The 27026-nt window shown below is 40.8% G+C and overlaps 1 protein-coding gene, 1 long non-coding RNA gene and 1 pseudogene across 3 annotated transcripts in view; 1 reads left to right on the plus strand and 2 right to left on the minus strand.

Moving 5' to 3' along the window:
* sdk2b (sidekick cell adhesion molecule 2b) overlaps nucleotides 1-20435 on the plus strand; it is a 104601-nt gene extending 84166 nt beyond the window's left edge. Inside the window, exons 40-45 of one of the 2 annotated variants that reach the window (XM_088324244.1) lie at nucleotides 5681-5845; nucleotides 7772-7912; nucleotides 10203-10341; nucleotides 10420-10549; nucleotides 14524-14580; nucleotides 19155-20435. In XM_088324244.1, the coding sequence (XP_088180370.1) occupies nucleotides 5681-5845; nucleotides 7772-7912; nucleotides 10203-10341; nucleotides 10420-10549; nucleotides 14524-14580; nucleotides 19155-19595 (1073 nt within the window). In that variant the 3' untranslated portion in view covers nucleotides 19596-20435. The remainder of the gene's footprint in view (nucleotides 1-5680; nucleotides 5846-7771; nucleotides 7913-10202; nucleotides 10342-10419; nucleotides 10550-14523; nucleotides 14581-19154) is intronic. The other variant, XM_088324245.1, reaches the window with a different exon arrangement.
* The window catches only part of LOC148347349 (uncharacterized), a 49814-nt gene that overhangs the window by 11575 nt on the left and 11213 nt on the right, over nucleotides 1-27026 (minus strand). The window lies entirely within an intron of this gene.
* On the minus strand, nucleotides 13493-13616 carry LOC148347350 (U2 spliceosomal RNA; annotated as a pseudogene).

Genomic DNA, 27026 nt, shown 5'->3' on the forward strand with positions numbered 1-27026 from the left:
AATATGTGTAACCCATGTATAATATGTATTTGCAACTGTATACTTTTGTAATGTATTTATTTGTATTTATTTTAGACACTTATTCTGATATGTTTTGCACGGGTGAATGAAAAATGAGGGGCGGAACAAACGCGGGGTGCCAAGTTTAAGTGGGGACGGCTAAAGGTGAGGGACAGACAAGGAAAGAAGAGGGGGTGAAAAGTTGGTTAAAGAAAAAGGAGTTGCGTGAGTAAATGTGTTCATCTGATATATTTTTCCCACCCTTACCTTTGGAAATATACACTTTTTTCCTTGGATTACTTTCAACGGGACCCGGACTTTGCAGGTCTGCATCAAACGTTAAGTACCTGTATCAATTTCCGTTCATTTTGCCGGCTGTGATTTTTGGACTGTGGACTTTAATGAAGGGCATTTAGTTTAAATCGCGGGACTTGAAGTCGGGTTTGGGTTAGATTTGTGTTTGTGTTACATGTTTAAATGTGGGCGCATGCGGCTTATATACAGGTGCGGCTTGTGTATGTACAAAATCGGTTTTCCTCTTAAAATGTGGTGGGTGCGGCTTATAATCAGGTGCGCTCTATAGCCTGGAATTTACGGTACTCTAAAACAGAACATTAGTTCAAATTGAAATTGTAGAAAATAAATTAATCAATATTTAATCTACAAGTATGACCAGAATCGGTCAAAATGTCTCTCTAAAATGAAGCTGATGAATGTAAAATAATTATTTCATTTTATTGATTGCTAGCCTCGCAGAAATTTAGCGTTGACGTCAACAGCCATCAATGGCAAGCTTGTTAAAACGATTTTTGACAACTATAGCTGTCCGTGGCAACCCAGCTAGAGGGAATCTTTGATTTGATTTCTATAGGTGCCAATAGCAGTTCAGCTAAAAAGAATCTTTGACGTCTATAGCCGTCTAGCTAGGATAAATTGTTGACCAATGTAGCTGTATGTGAATTTCCCTTCGGGGATGAATAAAGTATCTATCTATCTATCTATCTATAAAGCAGCCTTACTAGAATGAATATTTGACTTCTATAGTCGTCTACAGTAACCTAGCTAGAATAAATCATTGACCTTTACAGCTGTCTACAGTATAACAGCCTCGCTATAATGAATCGTTGTTGTCTACAGTGGTCTGTGACAGGCTAGCTTGAAAGCGTCTATAACCGTCTATGGCAGCCTGGCAAAAAAAAAAAGTTGATGTCTATACCAGCCTAGCAAGAAAAATATTCAACCTCTATAATCGTCTATGCTAGCCCAGCTACAAAGAATGTTCGACGTCTATCGTAGTCTGTGCCAGCCTAGCTAGAATAAATCATTGACCTCTATAGCCATCTATGGCAACCGAGCTAGAAAGAATCTTTGACCCCCGTAGTCGTCCATGGCAGTTTAGCTTGGACGAATTTTTAAACCTCTATTGTCTTCTATGGTAACCTAGCTTGAATTAATATTTGACCTCTACAGCAGTCTACAGTATAACAGCCTAGCTTGAATGAATCTTTGATGTCTACAGTCATCAGTGACAGCCTAGCTAGAAAGCATTGTTGACGTCTATAGCCGTCTATGGCAGCCTAGCTAGAAAAAACATTTTATATCTATAGTAGCCTAGCTATAATGAATATAGAATAGAATAGAATATACCTTTATTGTCATTGTTACAAATGGGCTAACATATTGTGACAACGAAATTGGGCATGACACTCCAGTTTTACACATTCATAGTGAGGTATGAGCATGAAGATAAAGGAAAAGAGAAGATAATGTTATAAGACAAGGGGGATAAGGCTATAGTTATAATTTGCATGGTATTTACACAAGAAATGTCGGCATGTGGGATGTTACATACAGGGTTGTCGTGATAACGTTGGTATCGTAACGGTTGTGCAATATTGCATTTGGTGCAAAGTCATCATAGTGCAAAAATAGTCAGCATGAAACAGGAAATGGTCAGACATTGTGCAATTTGAGCATTAAACGTAGTGCAGTCGACATGTGCAAGAACAAGACATGAGTAACATTATATTCGTATGAGGTAGTGTTGGCACGAGTTTCCAGGGTTTTTTTTTTGTGCGGTGTCTGTTTGAGCAGTGAACAAACATAGTGCAGACAGCATGTACGTGAGTACCATTTTACATACGTGTGAGGTAGTTTTTTTGCAACAGTTTTCAGTTTTTTGTGCGGTGTCTGTTTAGGGTGGTAATGGCTGTGGGGAAGAAACTGTCTCTGAGTCTGTTCGTTTTTGCTTTGTGTGACCTGTAGCGCTTGCCGGAAGGCAGCAGGTCGAAGAGATGGTGGCCGGGGTGAGAAAAGTCCTTGATGATGTTTTCTGCTCTGCTGAGGTAGCGAGAGCAGGCAATGTCCTCCAGACTGGGCAGAGAGCAGCCGACGATTCTCTGGGCTGTTTTGATGATCCTCTGGAGCTTTTTCCTGTCTGCTGCTGTGCACCCAGCATACCACACCGTGATGCAGTATGTTAGGATGCTCTCCACTGTGGCTTTGTAGAAGGACACCTGCAGCTGCTGTTTTAGGTTATTTTTCCTGAGCAATCTCAGGAAGTGCAGTCGCTGCTGGGCCTTCCCTACCACCGCTCTGGTGTTTGCAGACCAGGAGAGGTCAGCGGAGATGTGCACGCCCAGGAATTTGAACGAGTGGACTCTCTCTACACAGTCTCCTTTTATGATGAGTGGTGCTGGATTCCTGCCATTCCTTCTGAAATCCAGAATCAGTTCTTTTGTTTTTGTGGTGTTCAATATGAGGTGGTTTTCCGAACACCACGTTGAAAGTGACTCAACCTCATCCCTGTATGCCGCCTCGTCCCCTTCAGAGATGAGGCCGATCAAGGTGGTATCATCAGCGAACTTAATGATAGTGTTTGTGGGGTGGGTCGGTGAGCAGTCGGAGCTGTAGAGGGTGAAAAGCAGGGTGCTCAGTGCACAACCTTGGGGGGAGCCAGTGTTCAGTGTTAGGGTGGGAGAGACGTGGGTACCGAGTTTCACCGACTGTGGGTGGTTGTAGAGGAAATCCATTATCCAGTGGCAGATGGAGGGAGAGAGTCCTAGGTGTGCAAGTTTCTCCACCAGGATCTCCGGGATAATGGTGTTGAAGGCTGAGCTGAAGTCCAGGAAGAGCATTCTGACGTAGCTCCCCCGGTGATCCAGGTGTTTCAGCACGGTGTGAAGTGCTGTGTTTATGGCGTCGTCAGTGGAGCGGTTTGCCCTGTAGGCAAACTGGTGGGGGTCCAGTGTGAGTGGCAGGGAGTTTTTGATGTGCCGGGACACTAACCTCTCGAAGCACTTCATGACCACAGGCGTAAGAGCTACAGGCCTGTAGTCGTTGAGGCTTTCCACTGCTGACTTTTTGGGGATGGGAATGATGGTGGAGGTTTTGAGGCAAGGTGGGACGGTCGCCTGTGACAGGGACCGGTTGAAGATGGTGGTGAAGACCCCAGCCAGCGGATTGGAACAGTCCCTGAGTACCCTCCCTGGTACTCCATCCGGGCCAGTTGCCTTCCTGGGGTTTATGGTATTCAGCGCACGCCTAACTTCGTGCTCCTGAAATGTGAGGGAGTTGCTGCTGGTTGTTGGTGGGTGTGATGTGGCTGTTTGTGGCCTACCAGCTTCAAAGCGAGCGAAGAACTGATTAAGGTCCTCAGCTAGTGAAGCCTCAGCCTCAACAGTTGCCAGGTTGTGGCCTCTGAAGTTGGTGATGTGTTGGAGGCCCTGCCACATCCTCCTCGGGTCATTTCCAGCGAAGAGGTGCTCGATCCTCCTTGTGTAGGCTGCTTTTGCTTCCTTGATGCCTCTCTTCAGGTCAGCCCTGGCCACCCCGTAAAGAGCCTTGTCTCCAGACCTGAAGGCGGTGTTGCGGTGTTTGAGGAGGGTGCGCACCTCGCTGGACATCCAGGGTTTTTGATTTGGGTAGTTTTTGATTTTTTTATATACTGTGACTTCATCCGTGCAGTAACGGATGTAGGATAAAACAGTGTCAGTGAATTTCTGGAGGTCATGGTGTTCAAATACCTCCCAGCAAGTTTGATCAAAACAGTCCTGCAGCTTGGAGAGGGCTCCCTCAGGCCACGTTTGTATTGTCCTCGTTACAGGTTTTGTTTTCCTTCAGATGGGGGTGTATGAGGGGGTAAGGGATAGGCATAGGTGATCCGAATTTACTAGGTGGGGGAGGGGGGAAGCTTTGTATGCGTTTTTGAGGTTGCTGTAAACGCGGTCCAAAGTTTTTTCACCCCTTGTTGCACAGTTCACATGTTGATAGAATTTTGGAAGAACAGTCCTTAAACATGCCTTATTAAAGTCGCCAGCGATAATGAAAGCTCCGTCGGGGTGTGCAATCTGTTGAATGTTTATGGCAGCGAGTAGAAGGTTTAGCGCTGTGCTAGCGTTAGCATCCGGAGGAATGTAAACAGCTATCACAATGAGCACAGTTAGCTCTCGCGGTATATAGAATGGTCTACACGATACCGCCAGAAACTCTAGATCGGGCGAGCAGTGTGCATCAATAATTCTGCTGTTATTGCACCACGCATTATGTACGTAAATGCATAGTCCCCCACCTCTTTTTTTGCCGGAGTCTTCGTTGCGGTCGTATCGGTGTAGCGTGCGTCCTGCTAGCTGAACTGCAGCGTCGGGGATCCGCGGGTCAAGCCATGACTCCGTGATCACAAAAATGTTGCTATTCCGTACGAAGTTGTTGGTAGCTATCCGCAGCTCAAGCTCACTGATTTTGTGTACGATGGATCTGGCGTTGGTCAGGAAGATACTCGGAAGCGCTTGTCGGTGTGGTCGTCTTTTTAGCTTCTTCGCTAGGCCTCCCCGGGAGCCTCGTTTTTGTTTACGTTCCCTCCGCCGTCTCCGTCGCTTGTTGGGCGGGCAGGTAACCCAGGGAGATCCCGGTGGTCTTCATATGTCCTTTGGGATGTTGTTGTTGGTGTTGTAATCGTGAAATGAGTCGAAATCTAATCTTAGACCCAGGTTAATAAGTTCCTGGCGACTTAAGGTGATAGTTGCCGAACAGGTATTTATCAAAGAAAAGATGAGAGATAAAAGAACACTTAAAGTAAAAAGAGTTACTGGAGAGACACAAGCCGCTGCGTATAGTCGCGCCGCCATGATGAGAATATATATATATATATATATATATATATATATATATATATATATATATATATATATATATATATATATATATATATATATATATATATATATATAACCTCTATATATAACCTCTGTAGTCGTCTACGACAGCCTAGCTACAAAGCATCTTTGACCTCTATAGCAGTCCATGCCAGCCTAGCTAGATAGAATCTTTGACCTATTTTGCCGTCTATGGCAGCCTAGCTTGAAATAATTTTTAACCTCTATAGTCGTCTATAGTAACCTAGCTAGAATTAATTTTATAACAGCTAGCTAGGACAAATTTGATGTCTACAGTCGCCTGTGACAGCCTAGATGGGAAGCATCTTGAACGTCTATAGCCGTCTATGGCAACCTAGCTAGAATCTTTGACCTCTATAGTCGTATATGGAAGCGTATCTTAAAATAATTGTCAAAGTCTATCATCATCTATGCCAGACTAGCTAGATTGAGTCTTTGACATCTATTGTCATTCATGCCAGCCTAGCTAGAAAAAAATTGCTGACCTTGTCCCCTTGTCTTTGCAGACGAAGGCTTGTGGGACATCCTGATCAAGGACATCCCCAAAGAGGTGACGTCACACACCTTCAACATGGACGTCCTCAAGCAGGGCGTCAGCTACGACTTCCGGGTCATCGGCGTCAACGACTACGGCTACGGCTCGCCCAGCATCCCCACACCCTCCATATCTGGTGAGCCTTGAGATTGGCCCCTTCATACCAGTTTTGGTTTTGTCATACCCAGCAAAAACAGTTTGAGAAGATGTTAAAAAGACTTGGAAAATACATCAAAAAGACATCTTTGTGAAGTCAAAGAGTTAAAGATGAAAAAACATCCGTTGGGGGGCTAAATCTGGACCACAATTTTTGTGGTGAAGCTAATAAGCCCTCAAATACCAGATGTAGTTGTGTCCTACCTAGCAAAACCTGGTCTAAAAGATACAAAAATTACGTCCTCATTTGGTCAAAAATGTGAAAATGAAAATAAATGTCCTTAGGGCGGCTAAATTTGAACCACATTTTCGTGCTGAAGCCGCTTGATAGGTTTTGGCTGTGTCCCACATAGCAAAACTGGTTGAAAAGATAACAAAAATAAGTCGAAAAGACGTAGAAAAACACGTCTTTCTTTGGTCAGAAATTGAGAGTTCGAAAAAGTATTTTGGGGAAAAACATGCATGTCAGGTGGATTGGCCGGTCCAAATTGTCCCTAGGTGTGAATGAGCGAGAGAGTTGTCTGTCCCCGTGTGCCCTGCGATTGGCTGGCAACCAGTTCAGGGTGTCCCCTGCCCACTGCCCGAAGATAGCTGGGATGGGCTCCAGCACTCCCGCGACCCTAATGAGGATAAGCGGTACAGCTAATGAGATGAGATGAGATAACCTGGAACACCAAAACGATATTTTTTTAGACTAAATCATGTGTAAAACGGACCAAATCCAATGTACAACAGATGTCCAGTTCTAGAAGGGGTGAGGCGTTTTTAATACAGTAAAACTCGGTTATCCGGATCTTTGCGAAATTTGGATAAAAATATCTCTAATGTATTTCTTACGAAATATCTATGCATAGTCCGGATTTTATAATCCAGATCATCAGCTATTCCGGATCAAAATCCTAATCATTTCGAGCCATTCCTATGCATTTTGCCTTGTCTATTCCGGAATGGTATTCCAAGTGGACATGCTGTCTCTGACATCTTCTTACCGGAAGAGGCTGGAGGACGCAACTTTCCCGGAAAGTGTATGCCATCCTTTTGTCCATAGACAAACAAATTTCTCTGGCGTTTGTCTTTGTGGGACGTCTATCTCACTGTGCTTCGATTCGAGTTGTGATCTATTCGTGCAAAACGACGCTGAAGGAAACTACGCTGAGTGTCATGAATCTTTGATGTCTACGCTCATCTGTGACAGCCTCGATAGAAAGCATCTTGAACGTCAGTGAATGAGAGGAGTCGAGAGAACCGGACATAAGAAGATTAAAGATCATAGAACACTGTAAAGATCACATTAGCATAAGGAAGAAAGATATCGCGGCTTACTTGCACATGAAACCTCAAACATTGTTAAGTATTCTGAAAAAACGCGGTATGTATGTTCGATTAATATTCTGTAGTGAGTTTTCATAATTCACCCACGGAGCAAGTCATGCCAGGTTAATTTGTATAGTCCTTAAGCACAAGGAGTCTCAAAGGTCTGTGCAGACCCCAGATTGCAAACCACAGACTATTATTACACCATCCCCTGATCTAAAACCTACATGAGGGCAAGGAAAAACTAAAAAAAACAGCATTCCTACTCCATTAACAATACAATACAGTCTGGTCATCCTGGAAGGGGGATTACCTCATGTGCGGTCCCTTCTCAAGGTTTCTTCATTTTCCCCATGTTGAGATTTTTGAGTTTTTCCCCGCCCTCGTGTAGGTTTTAGATCAGGGCATGGTGTAATAATAGTCTGTTGTTTGCAATAGTCCGTGGTCTGTGCAGCCCTTTGAGACTCCTTGTGGTAAAGGCTATACAAATAAACATGACTTGACTATATAAAACCTAGGACAAATGGGCATTTTCATATGTAAATTTATGAAATGGGTTTGGCCATAATTTTTTGTTTTTTTTAAACACCAGCCCAAAAAGTGGCCCCCTTTTACGAAGAGTGGTGGTTCTTGGTGGTGGTGGCCCTGGTGGGGCTCATCTTCATCCTCCTGCTGGTCTTCATCCTCATCATCCGAGGACAGAGCAAGAAATACGCTAAGAAGTCTGAATCAGGTGAGAATTACCCTCTCTCTAGATTTTTATTGGCCGAGGACGGTCAATGAAAAGAAGAGCTCTCTGTCTTTTTTTTTTTTTTTTTTTTTTTATATATATATTTTCCTGGTGTGCAACCACCAGCTGACCTCAAGTAACCCTGGAGCAACCACTGAGGCCCCGCCCTCCTGAGATTGTTTTTTTACCTTTAACACTGTAACCCACAGACCGGGTTGGGTAGGGTTACTTTAACTGGATTACTTTCAATTACTTTTGGATTACTCCAATACCAAATATGCTAATCAAAGACAAAAGAAACTAAATATGGATAAAATTATTACATTTTGTGCAGGCTTGGGGAGTAACGGAACACATGGAACGGCAAAAATGATGTTGGCAAGCTGTTTGGATTTCTTTTCATTTTGTTTCTGTCGCATTTTATGTTAGTTTTGCCGGAGATCAAAGAGATCAAAGCCAGGAGAGAAAGCTTACCACGTGTTGTGAGTCATAATTCAATTCATATATAGTTTCTTTTGTCTTTTATTAGCATATTTGGTATTGGAGTAATCCAAAAGTAATTGAACGTAATCAAGTTAAAATAATTCTACCCAACCCTGTCTGTGGGTCACAGTTTATCTTGAAAAAAAACACAGGGGTTAGAATAATGAAAAAAGTCTTTTTTTTTTTTAATAGAAATGTACTCAATCTTTTTATTTGTTAATTATTTTGTATTTACAATTATTATTCCCTTTTTATAATTAACATTTTGTTTTGTTTTTAATACGCTGTAAAAAAATGCATTCCCACCCAATTTGGCAAGTGATGTTGCTCTTCTAAAGTCATCCAGTTTTGTTTATAACCACCCGCCACGGTGCCTATTGAAAGTATTGGCCCCCCCAAGAACCTTCTGTCATATTGCCACATTTCAGGCTTCAAACTTAAAGTTAGAAAAGGGATTTTCTAGGAATCAACATGTGAGAAACAATTTTGAAGTGTAACACAATTATTTCGACATTTTATATATTTACAGCGAAAAAAAGTAGGTGTTGCAAAAATATTGCCCCCCCTCTCAACTCAGCCAACTGATTCCAAAAGGTTCCGCAATGACTTCTGTATGATCCAATGTTGACCTAAATGACTAACTATGACAAACAGAGTTATACCTGTGAGTGTCGAACCTCAGTTTGAATGCATCTGCTTTGTGATAGGCTAAGGGGGTCTATAAAAGGGGATAGACAGCATTATGAAGATCAAAGAACTCACCAGGCCTGTCTGGGATAAGGTTGTGGAAAGGTTCAAAGCAGGAATGAGATTTAAGAAGATTTTGCAGCATATACACTCGGAGCACTGTGCGAACAATAGTATCAAAATGGAGAGAGAGAGCATACAACCACAGCAAACCTACCAAGACCTGCCCGTCCCTCGAAACTTCCAGCCCAAACAAGGATGAAACTAATCAGAGAAGCAACCAAGAGATCCATGATAACATTGGATGACTTGCAGGCATACACATCTGAGGTGGGAAGATATGTGCACAAAAAACAGTCGTTCTTTCCATTTATCTCCTTTTATGAAAGAGTGGCAAGAAAAAATCCGATTCTGAAAGAATACCACAAAAGAAGCTACTTGGGAGACACATATATGTTAAACAAAGTGTTCTAGTCAGATGAGACCAAAATTGAACTTTTGGGGCTGAATGCAAAGCGTTACACTTGGCGTAAGAGTCACACTGCACATCACCCTGAAAACACCATCCCCACTGTCAAACATGGTGTTGGCATATTCACGGTCTGGGGTTGCTTTTCTTCAGTAGGGACTGGGAAGATCGTAAGAGTTGATGGGAAGATGGAGGGAGCCAAATAGAGGGCAATTCTAGCAAAAATTCTGTTGGAGTCTGCAAAAGACTAGAGAGGTTTACCGTCCAACAGGACAACAACCCTAAACAAGCACAATCTACAATGGAATGGGTTAAAACTAACAATGTAAACAAAGTCCAGACCTCTATCCTATTGAGCATTTGTGGAAGGATTTAAAAAATGTTGTGAACAAAAAATCACCATTAAACCATAAGCAACTTGAGCTGTTTTGTAAGGAAGAATGGGCCAAAATTTCAAGATGTGCAAAACCTATAGTGACGTACCCAAAAATACTTCTGACTGTGAGTGAAGCAAAAGTATTACCTCAAAGGGGTTTTGCAATACTTTCGTAAGGCACTGTGAAATAATTTAGCTTTTTATCCTAATTATTATTACTTCATTAGGTACGGATTTTATTTTATTTGTTTTATTTTACTGTTTAAACGTGAACGCAGGTAACAACGCCAACTGCAACGCGCTGACTCACGGTGACATGGTGAGCCTGGATGAAGGTCGCTTCCCCGCCTTAGAGCTCAACAACCGCCGGCTGTCCGTCAAGAACTCCTTCTGCCGGAAAAACGGCGTCTACACCAGGTCCGGTGAACGGACGGTCGGATTGTTTTCTTTCTTTTTTTTCTCAATGACTTCTCTTTCAATTCCTCGGCACCACAGGTCTCCTCCCAGGCCAAGCCCAGGCAGTCTGAACTACTCGGACGAAGACGTGAGCACCAAGTACAACGATCTGATCCCGGTGGAGAGCAGCAACCTGACGGAGAAGCCGTCGGAAGTTTCCGACTCGCAGGTACTCTGGAGACTGACTTTTACAAATCTATTTTTTTTTGGTTTACGTTCGAGGGGAAATGTCTTTCATGGTGTTTGTGTCTGCATCGTCAGCTCTGCAATTGTATTTATTTTTTTTATACTCCCTGTCATTCAGCACAAGTCCATGCATCCGGCTAACAGTACCAAAGACCCTCTGTTGGGAATCGGACCCCTGGTTCCGTTTGATTTCGGGTAGCAAAAATATTTGAACAGGCCAAAAAGTAGTAAAGCTCCGCATGCTTTGGGAAGATTTTTTTGGAAGGGTTGCCAAAAATCATGAAGAAGTTTGATGGATGCATTACCCAAACTGATGGTGGGCTGCACCAATAGACACTAGGTGGTGCTACAGCCCCTGCTACGGACAGGCCATCACTAATTTGTATTTTATCTATTAAAATAATTAAACAGGTTCATCCAAATTGGCAACGGTGTGCAGGGACAGGCTAAGAAGTGCTAAAGTCCCTCTGTCTGTCTCTCTCTCTCTTTCTCTCTGTGTTTACCTGTTTCTCTTAGTCTCTTTTTTTATCTCCTTTTCTCTTTGCCTCTTTCTCATCCTTTTGCTTTCTCTCACTCTGTTTACCCCTGTTTCTCTTGGTTTTTTCCCCCTCTCTTTTCCTCTCTTTTTCTCTCAGCCTCTTTCTCTCTTCTCTCTCGCTCTCTGTCTGTGTTTGCCCCTGCTTCTCGTTTTGTATTTGCCTCTCTCTCTCTCTCTCTCTCTTTCTCTCTCTCTCTGTCTGTTTACCCGTTTCTTTTTTTCCCTCTCTTTGCCTCTTTCTCTCTTCTTTCTCTCTCTCTCTCTCTATCTGTTTACCCCTGTTTCTCTTTTTCTCTTTGCCTCTCTCTTGCTCTCTTTCTGTGTTTACCTGTTCCTCTTTGTCTCTTTTTTCCTCTCTTTGTCTCTTTCTCTCTCTTCTCTCTCTTTTTCGGTGTTCATCCCTGTTTTTCTTTTTCTATTTGCCTCTCCCTTTCTCTTGTTTCCCCTCTCTCTCTCTCTCTCTCTCTCTCTCTCTTTCAGTGTTTACCTCTGTTACTGTTTCTATTTGTGTCTCTCCCCCTCTCTCTCTCTTTACCCGTTTCTCTTTGTCTCCTTTTTCCTCTCTTTTTCTCTTTGCCTTCTTTCCTCTCTCTCTCTCTCTCTCTCTCCCTCTCGCTCTCTCTCTCTCTCTCCCTCGCTGTGCTTACCCCTGTTTCTCTTTTGCTCTTTGTCCCTCTCTCTCTGTTTACCCGTTTCTCTTTGTCTCTTTTTTCCTCTCTTTTTCTCTTTACCTCTTTTTCGATTTTTCCTTATTACTTCGAAATATTATTTTTCGTATTTTACTACATTATTGACTGCTTGGAAATTCAAGTATTAAATCATATATGAAATGAAAAAATAACTAGTTTTGAAATTGTACATTTGAAATAGATGCACATACAATCCCAAAATGTTGAAAAATCCTTATCTTTGTTTTTTCCTATATTATAGATCATTTATATATGTTTTTCTTATAATTTCTTCCTCTCTCTATCGTTGACTTGTGTTTTTACAATATGGCCCCCCGTTGTGTTGACAAAATGAGCACGACGACCCCCACATTTAATCCATAACTCGTTAAGACAAAAGGACTGACCCCGTTTGTTGAATTTTAGGACGCGATGGGGATGGGGGAGCTGCCATTTGCCAGATGAGGCGGTCCGTCTTTTAGGATGGTAGGGGGGAGGGGGCTTGACACCATACTGATTTACCGTAAATTCCGACCTATAGAGTGCACCTGATTATAAGCCGCACCCACCACATTTTAAGAGGAAAACCGATTTTGTACATACACAAGCCGCACCTGTATATAAGCCGCATGCGCCCACATTTAAACATGTAACACAAACACAAAATTAACCCAAACCCGACTTCAAGTCCCGCGATTGAAACTAAATGGGGTTTTTAAGGGTTATTGATCTATCTTCGTTATTCATTATCCATTATCCGTTATCGGTCAGTTCATAATACGCTACAAAGCCTAGGAGCCGGGACACTTACTCTCAGCCAAAAGGCCAAGCTAAGGTCCTAGTCCTAAATGTCCTTCATTGAAGTCCATAGTCCAAAAATCACAGCCGGCAAAATGAACGGAAAATGATACCGGTACTTAAGGTTTGATGCAGACCTGCAGAGTCCGGGTCCTGTTGAAAGTAATCCAAGGAAAAAAGTGTATACTTCCAAAGGTAAGGGTGGGAAAAATATCAGATGAACACATTTACTCACACAACTCCTTTTTCTTTAACCAACTTTTTACCCCCTCTTCTTTCCTTGTCTGTCCTTCACCTTTAGCGGTCCCCACTTAAACTCGACACCCCGCGTTTGTTCCGCCCCTCGTTTTTCGTTCACCCGTGCAAAACATATTAGAATAAGTGTCTAAAATAAATACAAATAAATACATTACAAAAATATACAGTTGCAAATACATATTATACATGGGTTACACATATTTACAAAGAAAGACGGTACACTGAGAGAGTTTTCAAAGCTTTAATAAAAATAATATAGCTTTGACAGGGCAGTTAATGGTAGCAACACTCGAGCGCTGCTAGCGGCCGTTAGAAAAATTACATACCGTAAATTCCGGACTATAGAGCGCACCTGATTATAAGCCGCACTCACCACATTTTAAAAGGATAACCGCTTTTGTACTTACACAAGCCGCACCTGTATAGAAGCCGCATGCGCCCACATTAAAACATGTAACACAATCACGAAATTAACCCAAACCCGACTTTGAGTCCCGCAATTGTAACTGAGGGGGGATTTTGTAAGGTTTATTGTTCTATATTCTTTATCAATTATCCGTTATAGATCAAGTCATAATACGCTACAAAGCCAAGGGGCCGAGACACTTGCTCCCAGCCAAGAGGCCGAGTCAAGGTCCTAGCCACAGAGCCAAGCAGCGATCAGTGCGAGTGCACCATTCCCGGAGGTACTGCAATACCGGGCCGATGCGTGGAGTGGACAGAGCAAGCTGTTATTCCATCTCCCGATTGCAAAAATCAAACTTGCAGCATTGCTGTATTTGGGGGATTCTTAGATTACATGTCCTTCACCTTGGTACACAAACCCAGAACCACATTCCAAGCTGTAAGTTCATCAATTGTATGTGTTCATAATTGGGAAAAATATATATCCACTATTGTCCGCTGCGTCCACAAACACGTCTCACCTTTACTCCACTTCCCATCAGCCCCCGTTGGATTTGCCCCTTCTTTTTGATTCGCCCGTGGAAAACATATCAGAATAAGTCTCTAAAATAAATACATCACAAAAATATACAGTTGCAAATACATATTATAGATCGGTTACACATATTTACAAAGAAAGACCGTACCCCGAGAGAGTTTTCAAAGCTTTAATAATAATTTTATAACTTTCATCCCAAACCGTGTCTGTGAAGGGTAGCAAAACGCTACTAGGAACACGCTCGCAACACAAGGAAACAGGTCTGTTAAAAAAAAAATACGGTACTTAAAATGTCATATTGTCAGATATAACGAAATTGTGAATATGCTTAATTGCTGCTAAAATTATCAAGAAAAATTGTTCAAACCTCACATTGTTTATTTGCTGTTAATAGTGTCAATAAAATTGTTCAAACCAAAAAAAAATCATGGTAAACCGTGCTCATCTTCCTCCTTATAACTGACGTCATTAAAGTCGTCTTTCCCAGTATGGGACAGAGGCTTTGTCAGGGTTGAAAGTTAGGGAAAAAAGTAGCGGCTTATAGTCCGGAATTTACGGTAAATTGGCCGCATCACTGAATGAGCCACAGGGTTGAAAGTTAGGGAAAAAAGTAGCAGCTTATAGTCCGGAATTTACGGTAGTGTGATCCAGGCTATACCGTAAACACCTCAGCGCTTTGGGTGGACATCCTAATTTCTTTCTCACGGTGATGTGCTATATGAAAAAAATACAACTGTTTTGTTCACCCATAGGAGGCCCTGGTGTTTTCATACGGAACAGGTGGTCTGCACACACTTCCTCTTCATTTGGTGAGGTTCCTGTCGGCTGCCTGCTTTTTCTTTGTTCCCAATTCTTTTGTAGCCGGACCGGTTCCTCTTGCTAGTTCCCGTCCAGTTCCGATCGTTTTTGAGTCCGGGGGTTGTCTGGTCATCCTGTTTGCACGCTTCCGCCATCGGAATCATTTATCGACCATTTATGATCGCCATTGGTGTCCATCGTGGTGTTTTGTGGGTGCTTTTTGGTGTCTTTTGCGGTCCTCGGGTCGGTGAGGGAAAAGAGAATCCATTCCTTGAAGGACCTTGCTCTAATGTCTTTCCTTGTACAGTGGTGCCTCAGGTTTTAAACCGTATCTGTTCCGGAGGTCTGATGAATCGAGGTCTGAATTTGTTTTTCCCCTTAAAATATTCTGTAAAGGTTTCTTCACACAGGTGTCAAACAGGCGGCCCGTGGGCCAGATAAGGCCCACCAATGGTTTAAATCCGGCCCGCAAGACAACAGTGAGAGAAGCGCAAGAGGAAAATGAGCTGTAGTTTTAGATATTTCCATCGGATGTCATCAAAGCCAGTTAACACTTGCAAAACAATTGTAGTAGTATTTCTCCATTTCTCTCTGACTCACTTCTTTTTTATTTATTTCTCTCTTTTTTTCTTTCTCCTGTTCACTCTTTTTCTCTCTTTTTCTCTTTTCTCGATTTCTCTCTCACTCTCTAACTCTTTCTTTTTCACTGTCTTGCTCTCTTTCAATTTTCTCTCTCTAATTTACACTTTAATTCCTTTTCTTTCCATTTTTCTCTTTCTTTCTCATCTTTTTTTCCCTTTTTTGACCTCTCTCTCTCTCTCTCTCACCTCACTTTGTCTCTTTTTCTCCTGCTGACTCTTTTTCTTTCTGTCGTTTCATTTCTCTTATTCTTTTTATCTTTCTCTTTTTTCACTTTCTTTTTCTCTCTATATTCATTTTCCCCTTCTTCTCCATTCATATCTCTATTCTGCTCTCTCTTTTTCTCTCACTGTTACTCTGTCTCCCTTGTTTTCCCTATCTGTTTATCGCTCTCTCTTTCCCTTCCTCTCTTTCTCTCTCTTTTTCTCCCTCTCTCTTTCTCTTAAACTTACTAGTCCGGCCCCCGTGAGATTTTTTTTTTAATAGCCCAGCTAAAACGGGTTTGACACCCCTGATTTACCTCATGTTGAGGTTTTGAGTTTTTCCTTGCTCTCATGTAGGTTTTAGATCAGGGGAAATCAATAATTCGAAATGCATTACTCTCAAGGGCAACAGAGGCCATTTTTGTCGGGCCTGGCGCCTCTTTTTTGACGATCTATTCAACAAAAAGAGAACTGCACTCACTTGTAGTGCCGCAATCCATTATCCCCAATGGCATATTGCTGCAAGTGGGGACTGGCAGAGCACATTTTTTGCTTTCTTTCTATTAATAGTGAACTCCTGCAGCCGTGATCCATTATCCTAGATCACATATTGCTGTGCGCGAAGACAAGCAGAAGGCACTTTATATCCCAGAGTGCAGTGGTAAACAATTTTGAGTCACGAATAAAAATGAACTCCAAGACCATGTTTTTATCTGGGGTTACGGAATCAGAAATCTTAGACGTGGTTAACAACTGTAAAAACAAAACGTCTATGGATTGTTTTGACATCGATATGGTACTAATTAAGCAAATTATAAACAGCATTGTGAAACCATTGACCTACATCTGTAATCTATCATTTCTAACAGGCACATTTCCAAATCAAATGAAAATAGCAAAAGTTATACCAATATACAAAAATGGGAACAAGCACATTTTTACAAACTATAGACCGGTATCTCTGCTTCCTCAGTTCTCTAAAATATTAGAGAGACTTTACAATAATAGACTGGAACAATTTGTAGATAAACATAAATTGATTAATGAAAGTCAATATGGTTTTAGAGCAAACAGATCAGCAACAATGGCAATTATTGATGCAGTAGAAGAAATCACCCACAGTATAGAAAAGAAGAGATACGCAGTCGGGGTATTTATTGACTTAAAAAAAGCATTTGATACCATTAATCATAATATACTATTAAAAAAACTGGAAAGATATGGCATCAGGGGAGTGGCTTTGAAATGGATTCAAAGTTATTTGACGGGGAGGAAGCAATATGTAAAAATGGGAGAGTTTTCATCTGAATATTTGGACATCTGTTGTGGAGTACCACAGGGTTCTATCCTGGGACCAAAGCTATTTAATTTATATATTAACGATATTTTTAATGTTTCAAAACTATTGAAAATAGTAGTATTTGCAGATGACACTAACATTTTCTATTCAAATGATAACTATATGGATTTGGTAACCTGTATTAATCGTGAACTAATTAACCTAAAAGTATGGATGGATATAAATAAATTATCTTTAAATTTAAATAAAACCAAAGTAATATTCTTTGGTAATCGTAAGGCAAATCAAAATTTAGAAGTAAAAATGGATGGTGTCACAATAGACATTGTATCAGAAATTAAGTTTTTAGGGGTCATAATAGACAATAAACTAAGTTGGAAAACACACATCAGACACATACAAACAAAGGTATCTAAAAGCATTTCAATAATTAATAAAACCAAAGTTCTTTTACATTATAATGCATTGTATTTATTATATTGTTCTCTCGTTCTGCCATATTTAACATATGGTGCAGAAGTCTGGGGAAATAATTACAAAAGTTGACTACAGGCCCTTTTTATCCTTCAAAAACGTGCAATAAGAACCATACGCAGGGTAGGATATCGGGATCATACCAATATTTTATTCATTCAATCCAAATTATTAAAATTGGATGATTTAATAAAAATTTTCACTTCACAACTGTTATTTAAGGTCAACAAAAACATAGTGCCAGAAAACATACAAAAATTATTCACTCGGAAAGAGGGAAATTATAACTTGAGGGGCTGTGGTGAATTCAAAATCCCAAAGGTTAGAACCACCAGGAAAAGTATGTGTGTGTCTGTGTGTGGAGTCAGACTTTGGAATAATTTGCAAAATGAAATCAAACAATGTCCAAATATCCATGTGTTCAAATTTAAATACAAAAAAGCATTACTGGCGAAATACAGAGATGAAGAAAATGGGATATGAGGGAGACTGGAAATACTGCACTTCAAACCATGTCTAACTTGTTGTTATTGTGCTATTATCACATCAGAACTGTTATAAATATTGTGTTCATTTTTATTGATATTATCACTGGTGCCGCAGTGACATTATGCGCATTATGATGTTGAGGGATGGGTATTGCGAAGATTAGTGTATAAAATATGTGATTATTGTAACTTATAATTATAGATATCTGACCTATGTAATAAGTATATCCATGAGATTTTGTTGTATTGTACACAAGAGGGAGCTATCTATAAAATGTATTTAATAGGGAAGATAAAGGGGTAGGAAAAATAAGCATCTGCTTCTGACTACCCCTTTTCGAACATTTTGTGGGACATTATTTCGTTGTTGACTCATTGTTTTTGTCCTGTTTTTATTTTTATGTTCGAAATAAAATTTTCATTCATTCATTCATTCATTCACTTTTGCCAGGAGGTGTGCGGTTCTGGCCTGCCTAAAATGAAATGCAAGGTTTAGGCTGCGATCTGTTATCCCTGGTCGGTTAGCAGAGCGCAATGGGCCATTGTGACTGGGATCCATTAGCCCATGTTGACTTTCGCATGGGACGAGCGAGCAAATTTTTTCTTTTTTCCGGCCTAAAATGAAGAGCACCTGTTGTATTAAAATTTTTTAGCATCATGTTGTTTATGTAGGAATGTTTTGACTTGATCATAAGTCCTCTGTTTTGTTTCGCATGACTATTTCTTGTTTTGTTTGATTTATTTTATTGTTTGCACTCGCTTGAAATTTCTGAAGCTTTTTTTGCTGTCCGTTTTCCGATCATTACTTACACTAGCCTTGTGTTTGCATTTTCTTAATTCTTCCGCACACCAACCACGTTTAAATGGAACAATGCTTCTATTTTTACAGAATAGGTTTATTCTGATTTTAATTTTGGACAAACGCTAAGGAGATTTCATAAGGGTGCCAGTTCCTTATTCTGACTATTATCCCACACTGTTTTTCGTGTTTCATCATTGTCGCTATCAGCCAATCATGTTTAATTTCCACATCCCTTCGGACTGATCTGTTTTTGAGGGAGGGCTTCAGAAGAGGGAATACAATTTTCTTATATGTAGGCTTCTCTCCCTGGTTCTTTTTACAAGTTCAAAATCCATTGATGTCTTCTCTTCTTATTTTAAGCGTCTACTACTCAAGTTTAAATTTATTATTAAGAAGATTAGTTTTCTGTTTTTCTGCTTAAATCCTCAGCACTCTGCTCATAGAAGTCTCTCTGGGCTCGGCACGGGCCAGTCAATAATAAAATTTGGTCAAAAGCGAAAGAAAATTGTTCTCGAAAGAATTGAGTCACGGTCAGATCTGTGAAAAAGCCCGAGGCACCACTGTCGCTGTTGTGAAAGTACCCGAAGTGTGCATGTTTGTTTTTTTGGGTCAAGATCCTCTAATTTATCCTACGCTAACTCTGTAGCGCTAACCCGAACTCGCTTTTTTTTCGTCCCAGCATGGAAGCGACACGGAATACGAGGTGGACGCCAACCGGCAGAAGACTCACTCCTTTGTCAACCACTACATCAGCGACCCCACCTACTACAACTCCTGGCGTCGCCAGCAGAAGGGCATCTCGCGAGCGCAGGCCTACAGCTACGCCGAGTCGGAGCCGGGCGAACCGGAGGCCCCGCCGCAACCCCAGTTGCCCCCTCTGCCCCCCCTACCGCCCCAGCTGGCCTCCCCCGTCCCCCAGGCACAGCCCCCGCCACAGCAACAAGCGCAGGGACAGCCTCCGGGTCAGAGTAACCTGTTCAGGCCTAAGGGTAGCCGGACTCCCACCCCGTGCCAGCAGGGCGGCGCCAACAACAACGGCCAGCACGCCCCCTACCGGCCCCCCAGCAGCCTGGCCCCTGGATCGAGGGCCCCCATCGCCGGCTTCTCCTCCTTTGTGTGATAATCACTTCGGAAAAGGAAGAACTCCGGAATCGTTCGCGAGTTCCCGGTTCCTTTCCTGACGAGATCGGCTTCGATTTCGATTGGAGATTTTGCTTTTCGCAAGACACGCGACGGAGCCACGCCGTCTTCTTTGCATGATTTTTTTTTTGTTTGTTTTCGTTTTCACACTCATTCCCCCCTCACTTCCCCGCCCTCTCAAAAGTGTGCACTCGGATGTGATTTTGTACTTTGTGGGGTTTCTTTTCCGACATTTCTGACATGTTTATGAACACTTTTCCGGCTATGCTTCTTGTTACCATGACTTGGCGCTTTTTGTTTTATGAATTTTTAATATCAGATGCGAAAATTGTAAAAAGGAAAAAGGAAAAAAAAAAAGAAAAAAAGCTCTCTTTTAGTAACGTTTTCGGCATCACGTCGTTTATCACAGAAGTTTCTACAACATTTTTGGACAAGATCGTAAATCCACCATTTTGTTTTGCATGATTTATCATTTTTGTTTATTTTTTTATCATTTGCACACAAAAATTCTAAAAGAATCACTCTTTTTTAGCTCTTTTTGCATCGCGTTGGTTATCGAGGAACGATTCTAAGTCTGTATGACATGTTCGATCATAAATCCACCATTATGTTTTGCATGAATTATCATTTGCTCGTTAATTTTTTTTTTTTTAATCTTTTGCACACAAATAGCTGCATCTTTTTAGCGTATTTTTAGCATCAGGCTATCCAAGTTTCTGCAACATTTTTGGAAACGATCAGATATCCACTGTTTTGTTTTGCATCATTAACTATTTGCTTATTTATATTTTAATTATTATTTTCCATTGTTTACACATGCTCAAAAAGTTTTCCTTTTTTTGTTTTTTGCACACAAAATTAAACTTCTAAAAAATATAAACAAATAAAATAAACTTTTTAAGTATTTTTAGCATCATGCTCTCCAGTTGCAGCGACGTTTTGGGCAACAATCATAAATCCACTGTTTGTTTTGCATCATATATCATTTGCTTTTTTTTTATATTACCATATTTTTTTATCGTTTGCACACAAATCTGTAAAAACTGAAGCTTTTTTAGCGTTATTTTACCGTCACATCTTCAAGTTTCTGTGACATTTTGGGACAAGATCATAAATTCACCATTGTGTTTTGCATCTTTATCATTTGCTTATTTTTTTTGTTTTATATGTTTCATCGTTTGCACACCAATTTGTAAGAACTGAAGCTTTTTTAGCATTATTTTACCATCACGCCTTCGAGTTTCCGCGACATTTTGGGGCACGATCATAAATTCCCCATTGTGTTTTGCATGACTTTTTTTTCATTTATTTTAATTTTCTATCGTTTGCACAAGCTCAAAATGTAAAGTAAGTCAAGTCATGTTTATTTTTGACGCCCTTAATCACAAGGAGTCTCAAAGGGCTGCACAGACCACAGATTATTACAAACTACAGACTATTATGACACCATCCCCTGATTTAAAACCTACATGAGGGCAAGGAAAAACTCAAAATGAGGAAAATGAAGAAACCTTGAGAAGGGACCGCACATAAGGGAACCCCCCCTTCCAGGATGACCAGACAGCAAAGGAGGTTGCAAGGGCATCAACATACAATACAAAGACATTATCAACATGAAATATAGGTCATTCCTAAGCTATAGAATATAAGTGTGTTTTAAGTCTAAATTTAAACAGTTCCACTGAGGTTGCAGATCGAATTTCAGGGGGCAGAGCATTCCACAAAATGCTTAAAAAATGAAGCATTTTTTGGCATCACATGTTTCTAGGATATTTTGTACATAATCTTAAATCCACCTTTTAGTTTCGCTCGTCTTTTTTTTTTTTTTAATCATTCAAACACGCTTTTTTTGTATCGCACATTTTTGGACACAATCATAAACCCACCATTTTGTTTTGCATGATTTATAATTTCCCCTCTTATTTTGTCATGTTTTCATCATTTGCACACGCTCAAATGGTACTACCTTTGTATGATCCTCAAATACACATATACATAGAGACGTAGTTATGTATATATACGACGCTATATATTATATATATGTACCTAGAGGACTACTCAGTGCTCACTCAACGTCGACTGAGATAGTTTTGTGGGGAGAGAAAAAAAAAGTGCTGTTGATTGTAAAATAATTGCAACTTTTTTGTGTGTGCGTTTGGAAAAAAAAACAAAAACAATCGAGTAGCACATCAAAGATCAACCGGACTCTCCGAGTCCTCGTTCCGACGGATGCCTTTCACGGATGAGAACTTCAAACGTTTACTGGATGTTTTGTTTATTTGTGGATATTCGCTCGGGAAGAGAAACTATTATCCGTTTTCGGGGCGATGGATGATGTCATCGACGGACCGCGGCTTTGTCGGTGCGTGTGGGGGTGCGTGCGTGTGGTAGCGCACGTTCTGAGCTTTACGATTCATTTCATGTGTGTTTGTGCGTGAACGCGAAGAAAAGTGTAAACCTGCACCGGTACTCGTAACGCAAGTCGTTGAATAGACATTTTTCGTTGTTTTTTCTCTCTCTGTGGGTTGATTTTGTTGCATATGCTGAAAAAAAAAGAAGCTAACCATGCAGAAGAAGGAATATATGATCACGGTACATTTCGGAAATAAATTATTTTTCAATGTTTTGTCGGTCTGGTTTAAATGTGTATTGGATTCAGACCTATAATTGGGAGTGAAGTGCCTAGCTGTTAGGTTCATGTCCCCAACATTTTTAATAAAACGCTCTGCAATATAGGACAAAGAGAATCGGTTCTTTATAATTAGTTACTTTATTAATCATCATATTGAGAGCCGCCGACATTCTGTTGTTAGACATCTTTTCGCTCGCTCTGCCCTGCTTGCTGCGCTCTGGCTCGGCTCGGCTCTGGCTCTGGCTCTCCTCGAAAAACCTCCCTTCTAATATTCAGTTTTTGCCTTTGCTACGTAGAGTTGATTAGTCTTCTTTCGAAGGTCTGCTTTCCATCCAATGATGACAGGTGACCTTGGTCCTGGGAAACTCCTTTTTCCCAGGCTCTTTGGTGAAGAACAATCTTGAGTTATGGGATGCCAGGTCAGGATGTATTTCGTTGGTATGTGAGAACAAAAACACAGTCTGTACATAAAAAAACAACTCATGGCCCTGGAGTTTAGTTTACGGGCTGAGAACTCTTCAAAATGGCTGAGAACACATATAACATATTAAATGTCAACTGTAGGATAAATACAACTCCATCATTCCCTCCTCTTTATCCTACAGGTGATATAATACTTCATTCAACTGTCACTTCGCAATACGATTTTCAACAGAGAAATCATGAACACAACAACAGTTGTTACACTTAGAGGTTGTCGTCATAATGACCAGGATCTGAGTAAAAATCAGGAAAATGCAGAGACAGGCAATCATCATCAACATTTGTGTCATTACAATTTTCACCATTGTCATTTTTATGGTAATTGCCAGAGTCATCGTCAGCATCGGTGTCCGAGGGCAACAGAGCATACAAAGGTACCATCTTTGCCTGCATTGGGGCAAGAGCTGTTGTAATTAGTCTCATTAGCAATGTTCTTATGCACGGAATACAACAACATCCACACAATGTGAGAATTGCCGCAAAAACGGCTATAGCCATATATTAATATTTTTTATTTTTCCCAAACGTATCTCCAAAACCATCCCACATTGATGTGTCAACTCCTGAGTGGTCTTTCATCTTGTTGTTAAGTGACCTGAGGCCTTCCAGGGCCTTTGTCAGACTTCCGTCTGCTGCCGTGTTGTTCGGTATGAACGTGCAACATTGGTCACCAAAGATAGAACAGACCCCTCCCTTTTCAGCCAGTAGCATATCAACAGCAATCCGGTTCTGGAAAGCCATGAGGGAGGTAGCAGAGAGTTGCTCGTGTATGGCGGAGAAACCTTGTTCTGTTTTGTTTCCTAACTTCTGCACATTGAAATGGATATAGTTTATTCTGTCAACATTTTTATTAATTGTACACCAATAACAAATCAAAGATTCAAAACCCGCTGCTACTTGATCTGCTAATTTGTATTCATCTGGTACGCCTCTTGGAACACCGATGCTGTCGATGTATGTAGGATCATTGTCACTCCAGGCATAGGTAGACCTTTACTTTTCCATGCATGTGGTAACAAGCTCTTCACAGATGTTAGCAATTCAGGGATTGTGGTGGCGGTTATAGACACAGGTAAAATAAGAGACACAGATGCACACAATCCTGTGGTATTGTACGGTAGTCTATCATACAACTTGTCTCCTCCACACCACCACCAGATGTCACTCCGGGAGAGTGGTTTAAATGTTATATTGACTGTCAACATTTGGTGACATTGTATACCCTTCAGACTACACACAACACAATCATTCATGACAGCATGTGCCGCCTGCTCAGCCATTAGCAACCAGTTGTTATCTATCCTTGAAATTCCTGTGGTAACTTTGAACCACCCATTAATGTCTTCGACTGACATGCTTACTGATGTGATATTTGTCGTTACAGAGTAGTTACTTAATTTTGGCTGATCAGTCGATTTCATACTGTCATTTACACACACTACGACCGGGAAAAAAGGGGTCCATGCCCGAGGACCAGGCCCATAACGTGAAACCCCAGCACGTGCTGTTAAAAAAAAAAAATCTGATCCCGGAGGTCGAATTGTCTGGTTTGTAACGGTTATAGTCAGTTGTAAATTGCTTCCTTGATGCAATTTACGATTTTCTGAAATACTGGGCCTCAGAGCTGTCCCCTGGGGTCCAGTACTCCCCTGCTTCCGTTATAACCAAATACTCCCACCCTTGGAACGCTCCGTGTCCAAACACGTACCACCAGTACTCCTCCCACCCTTGCCCAGTAATATGTGTTGGCTGTCTCCCTAGACTGCCTCACTGGAACCCTTTTAAAGAGGTTATCGGTATGGACATCACAATGGTGGCATTTGGTGGCACAGTCACTGTCACAGAGTTGTTATAGGTCCACGATATTAACCAAGAGTGCATGTTGTGGCGTGTTTACTGGGGAGTCGGCACATTCCACTAACACCCCTGCTTTTATTAAATTTTCAATCACTGGTTGTATCCCAGCCATAGCATCTGGCTTGAGTGGATATTGTTTTATTCTAGGGCGATGCTCTGTTTTTGGTCTGACTACAACAGGGGATGCCCCTTTTACAAGGCCCACGTCAGTAGGCCCCTGAGACCATAATTTCTCGGGAATTCCTCGTCCTCTCCGGTTAAAAAGATTTGTTATTCTTGTTCTTCTATTAAGTGTACTTCTGACTGCACTGTCACCGACCAGAAAAGAGCCTTTCTCCTTTGTACACTAATTTTTCCAAGTCTTGCCATTTGATGCTCTTCTTTTTGCACAACGAGATATGCGGTACGCATCTATCCATAAGCCAGTTATGCTGTTTAAACAGTGACTTGAGTGGGTCAGGTAAGAATACTGCTGCTATGGCATACATTATTTTGTACACACAGTTACCATAAACACAAATCATTATTCAAGTAAGCACAATCAGTTTCATACTTATGAACAATTATTTTCCAAAGCAAAAACGCAACAGGATTTGCAATGAGCGTTCAAAAATTGGCATCTGAGCGTCCATTGAAGTTCCATGATTTTCATTTGTTTCCAAGAGGGCACTCGAAAACCACTCTATATTTTGCTCGAAAAAAGAACTGCTACCATATGCAATAATATTTTGTTTGTTTGTTTGTACATGATTCAAATTGAATCGTTTCTTCCGGCGCCGTCACGAATGGCAGCCACTCCAGCAGCTCCCGTGTTATTTTCGATTGTTCTCGATTGTTTGTTCTCAGCTCAGGGATGCTGCTGGAAATGTGAATTTCCCTTCGGGGATGAACAAAGTATCTATCTATCTATCTATCTATCTATTTGACTTTGTCTGAATACTATCTTGGCCTAGTCACGCTGTTTGGTGTTGCTCAGCAGAGCTTTCTTCTTCACATTCAAAGGACATGTGACCTTTCGACCGCAGGCCCAACACTTTACGTCTCGCCGTGTGTGTTACCCCCACTCCCTTGAGCTCGTTGTTTATGAGCCTAGCTGGGATGTGCTCCATATCACTCCCTTGGCCTCGCTGTTGATAAGCGGCGCAGACAATGGATGACTGATGTCTTTGGCTCTTTCAGCAAATTAGTCCATGGCCTCTTTTTGACAGATTTATATGTCCTTTGGAGACTTAGAAAGAGTCTTTTTGCGGAATTCATTGGCACTTGAGAGTCTCGTTAATTCCACTGTGCTTACGTAGTGGGATTTTTTTTAGTAAATTGGCCGGATTACTCTATGTCTTAAATTTTTCTCTAAATTTAAGTACTAGTAGACATTATCTTAGTTTAATCAATTTCTACCCATTTATTTCCCATGCAATTATTCTTAAATTAGCCCGATATGTCTCGAAATCAACTAATCCGTTACTTTTATTTCCTATGACTCTCTTCAAGATTGATCAGTTTCTTATTGTCTTCTACTGTAAAAATGCTCTTCCATAGAAACCGTTTCCTTTTAACTTAACCAAACCATAAGTCAGTATTTGTTACACATTTGCTTATCACTTGTCAATCGTAACATTCATTCAAAAAAAATTTCAGTGTGTAATCATTGTCCTTTGGGCTAAATTTGTCAAAATTCCAAACCCACACAATATCTAAACATCAAAAATCTCAAAAGATCTAAAAAATCTCTAAAAATGCCAAATCGAACTTAATGTCATAACTTTTCTAATTGTATTTTCTTCTCTCTGTAATCATAATCAATCTTTTGTTATTGATTCAATATACAGCAATACATACCCGTCACTCATGAACCATCTTGTTGAGTGTATTTATTTTGTTTATTCATTATCTTTTATTCTGCGCAACAATCTTTGCTTCTACGCATTAGTCTATGTTCTATGCAGCCCTTCGAGATCCCTTGTGATCAAGGCTATACAGATCAACATGATCTGGTCCGACTATTAATACGTTTCTTTTTTCCTTTGTTTAAAGGTAACATTTTATTTATTGACTGAAATAGCTTCAGCTACGTTATTAATTATTTCTAGTCTCGAATTTTCTTTTCTGTAATACGAGAACAACTAAGGAAATAATCTTTTTACGTCTTACGCCTCTTTTGAATTTGTCCATTTACGAACAAGAAGATTGACACTAAAATTATGGACCATTTTTAGTCAGCTTCATTGCTTTAATCGTCCTTTCTTTATTAAGAGCAAAACTACACGTCTTAAAGTTATTACCCTTTGCTATTCGCATTTTCAACGAAAAATGATTAGTTCACTCAAATATTCTTTCTTTTTATACTATTCTGTATAATTATCTTGTATTATACACTCAGTGTTTTCATTTTCCCGCTTACCTGTCCAAGACGCATCATTTATGCTGGGTACGCAACCT

This window comes from Urocampus carinirostris, chromosome 19, assembly GCF_059441175.1.
Source record: "Urocampus carinirostris isolate Australia breed hairy pipefish chromosome 19, RoL_Ucar_1.0, whole genome shotgun sequence".
NCBI classification, from domain to species: domain Eukaryota; kingdom Metazoa; phylum Chordata; class Actinopteri; order Syngnathiformes; family Syngnathidae; genus Urocampus; species Urocampus carinirostris.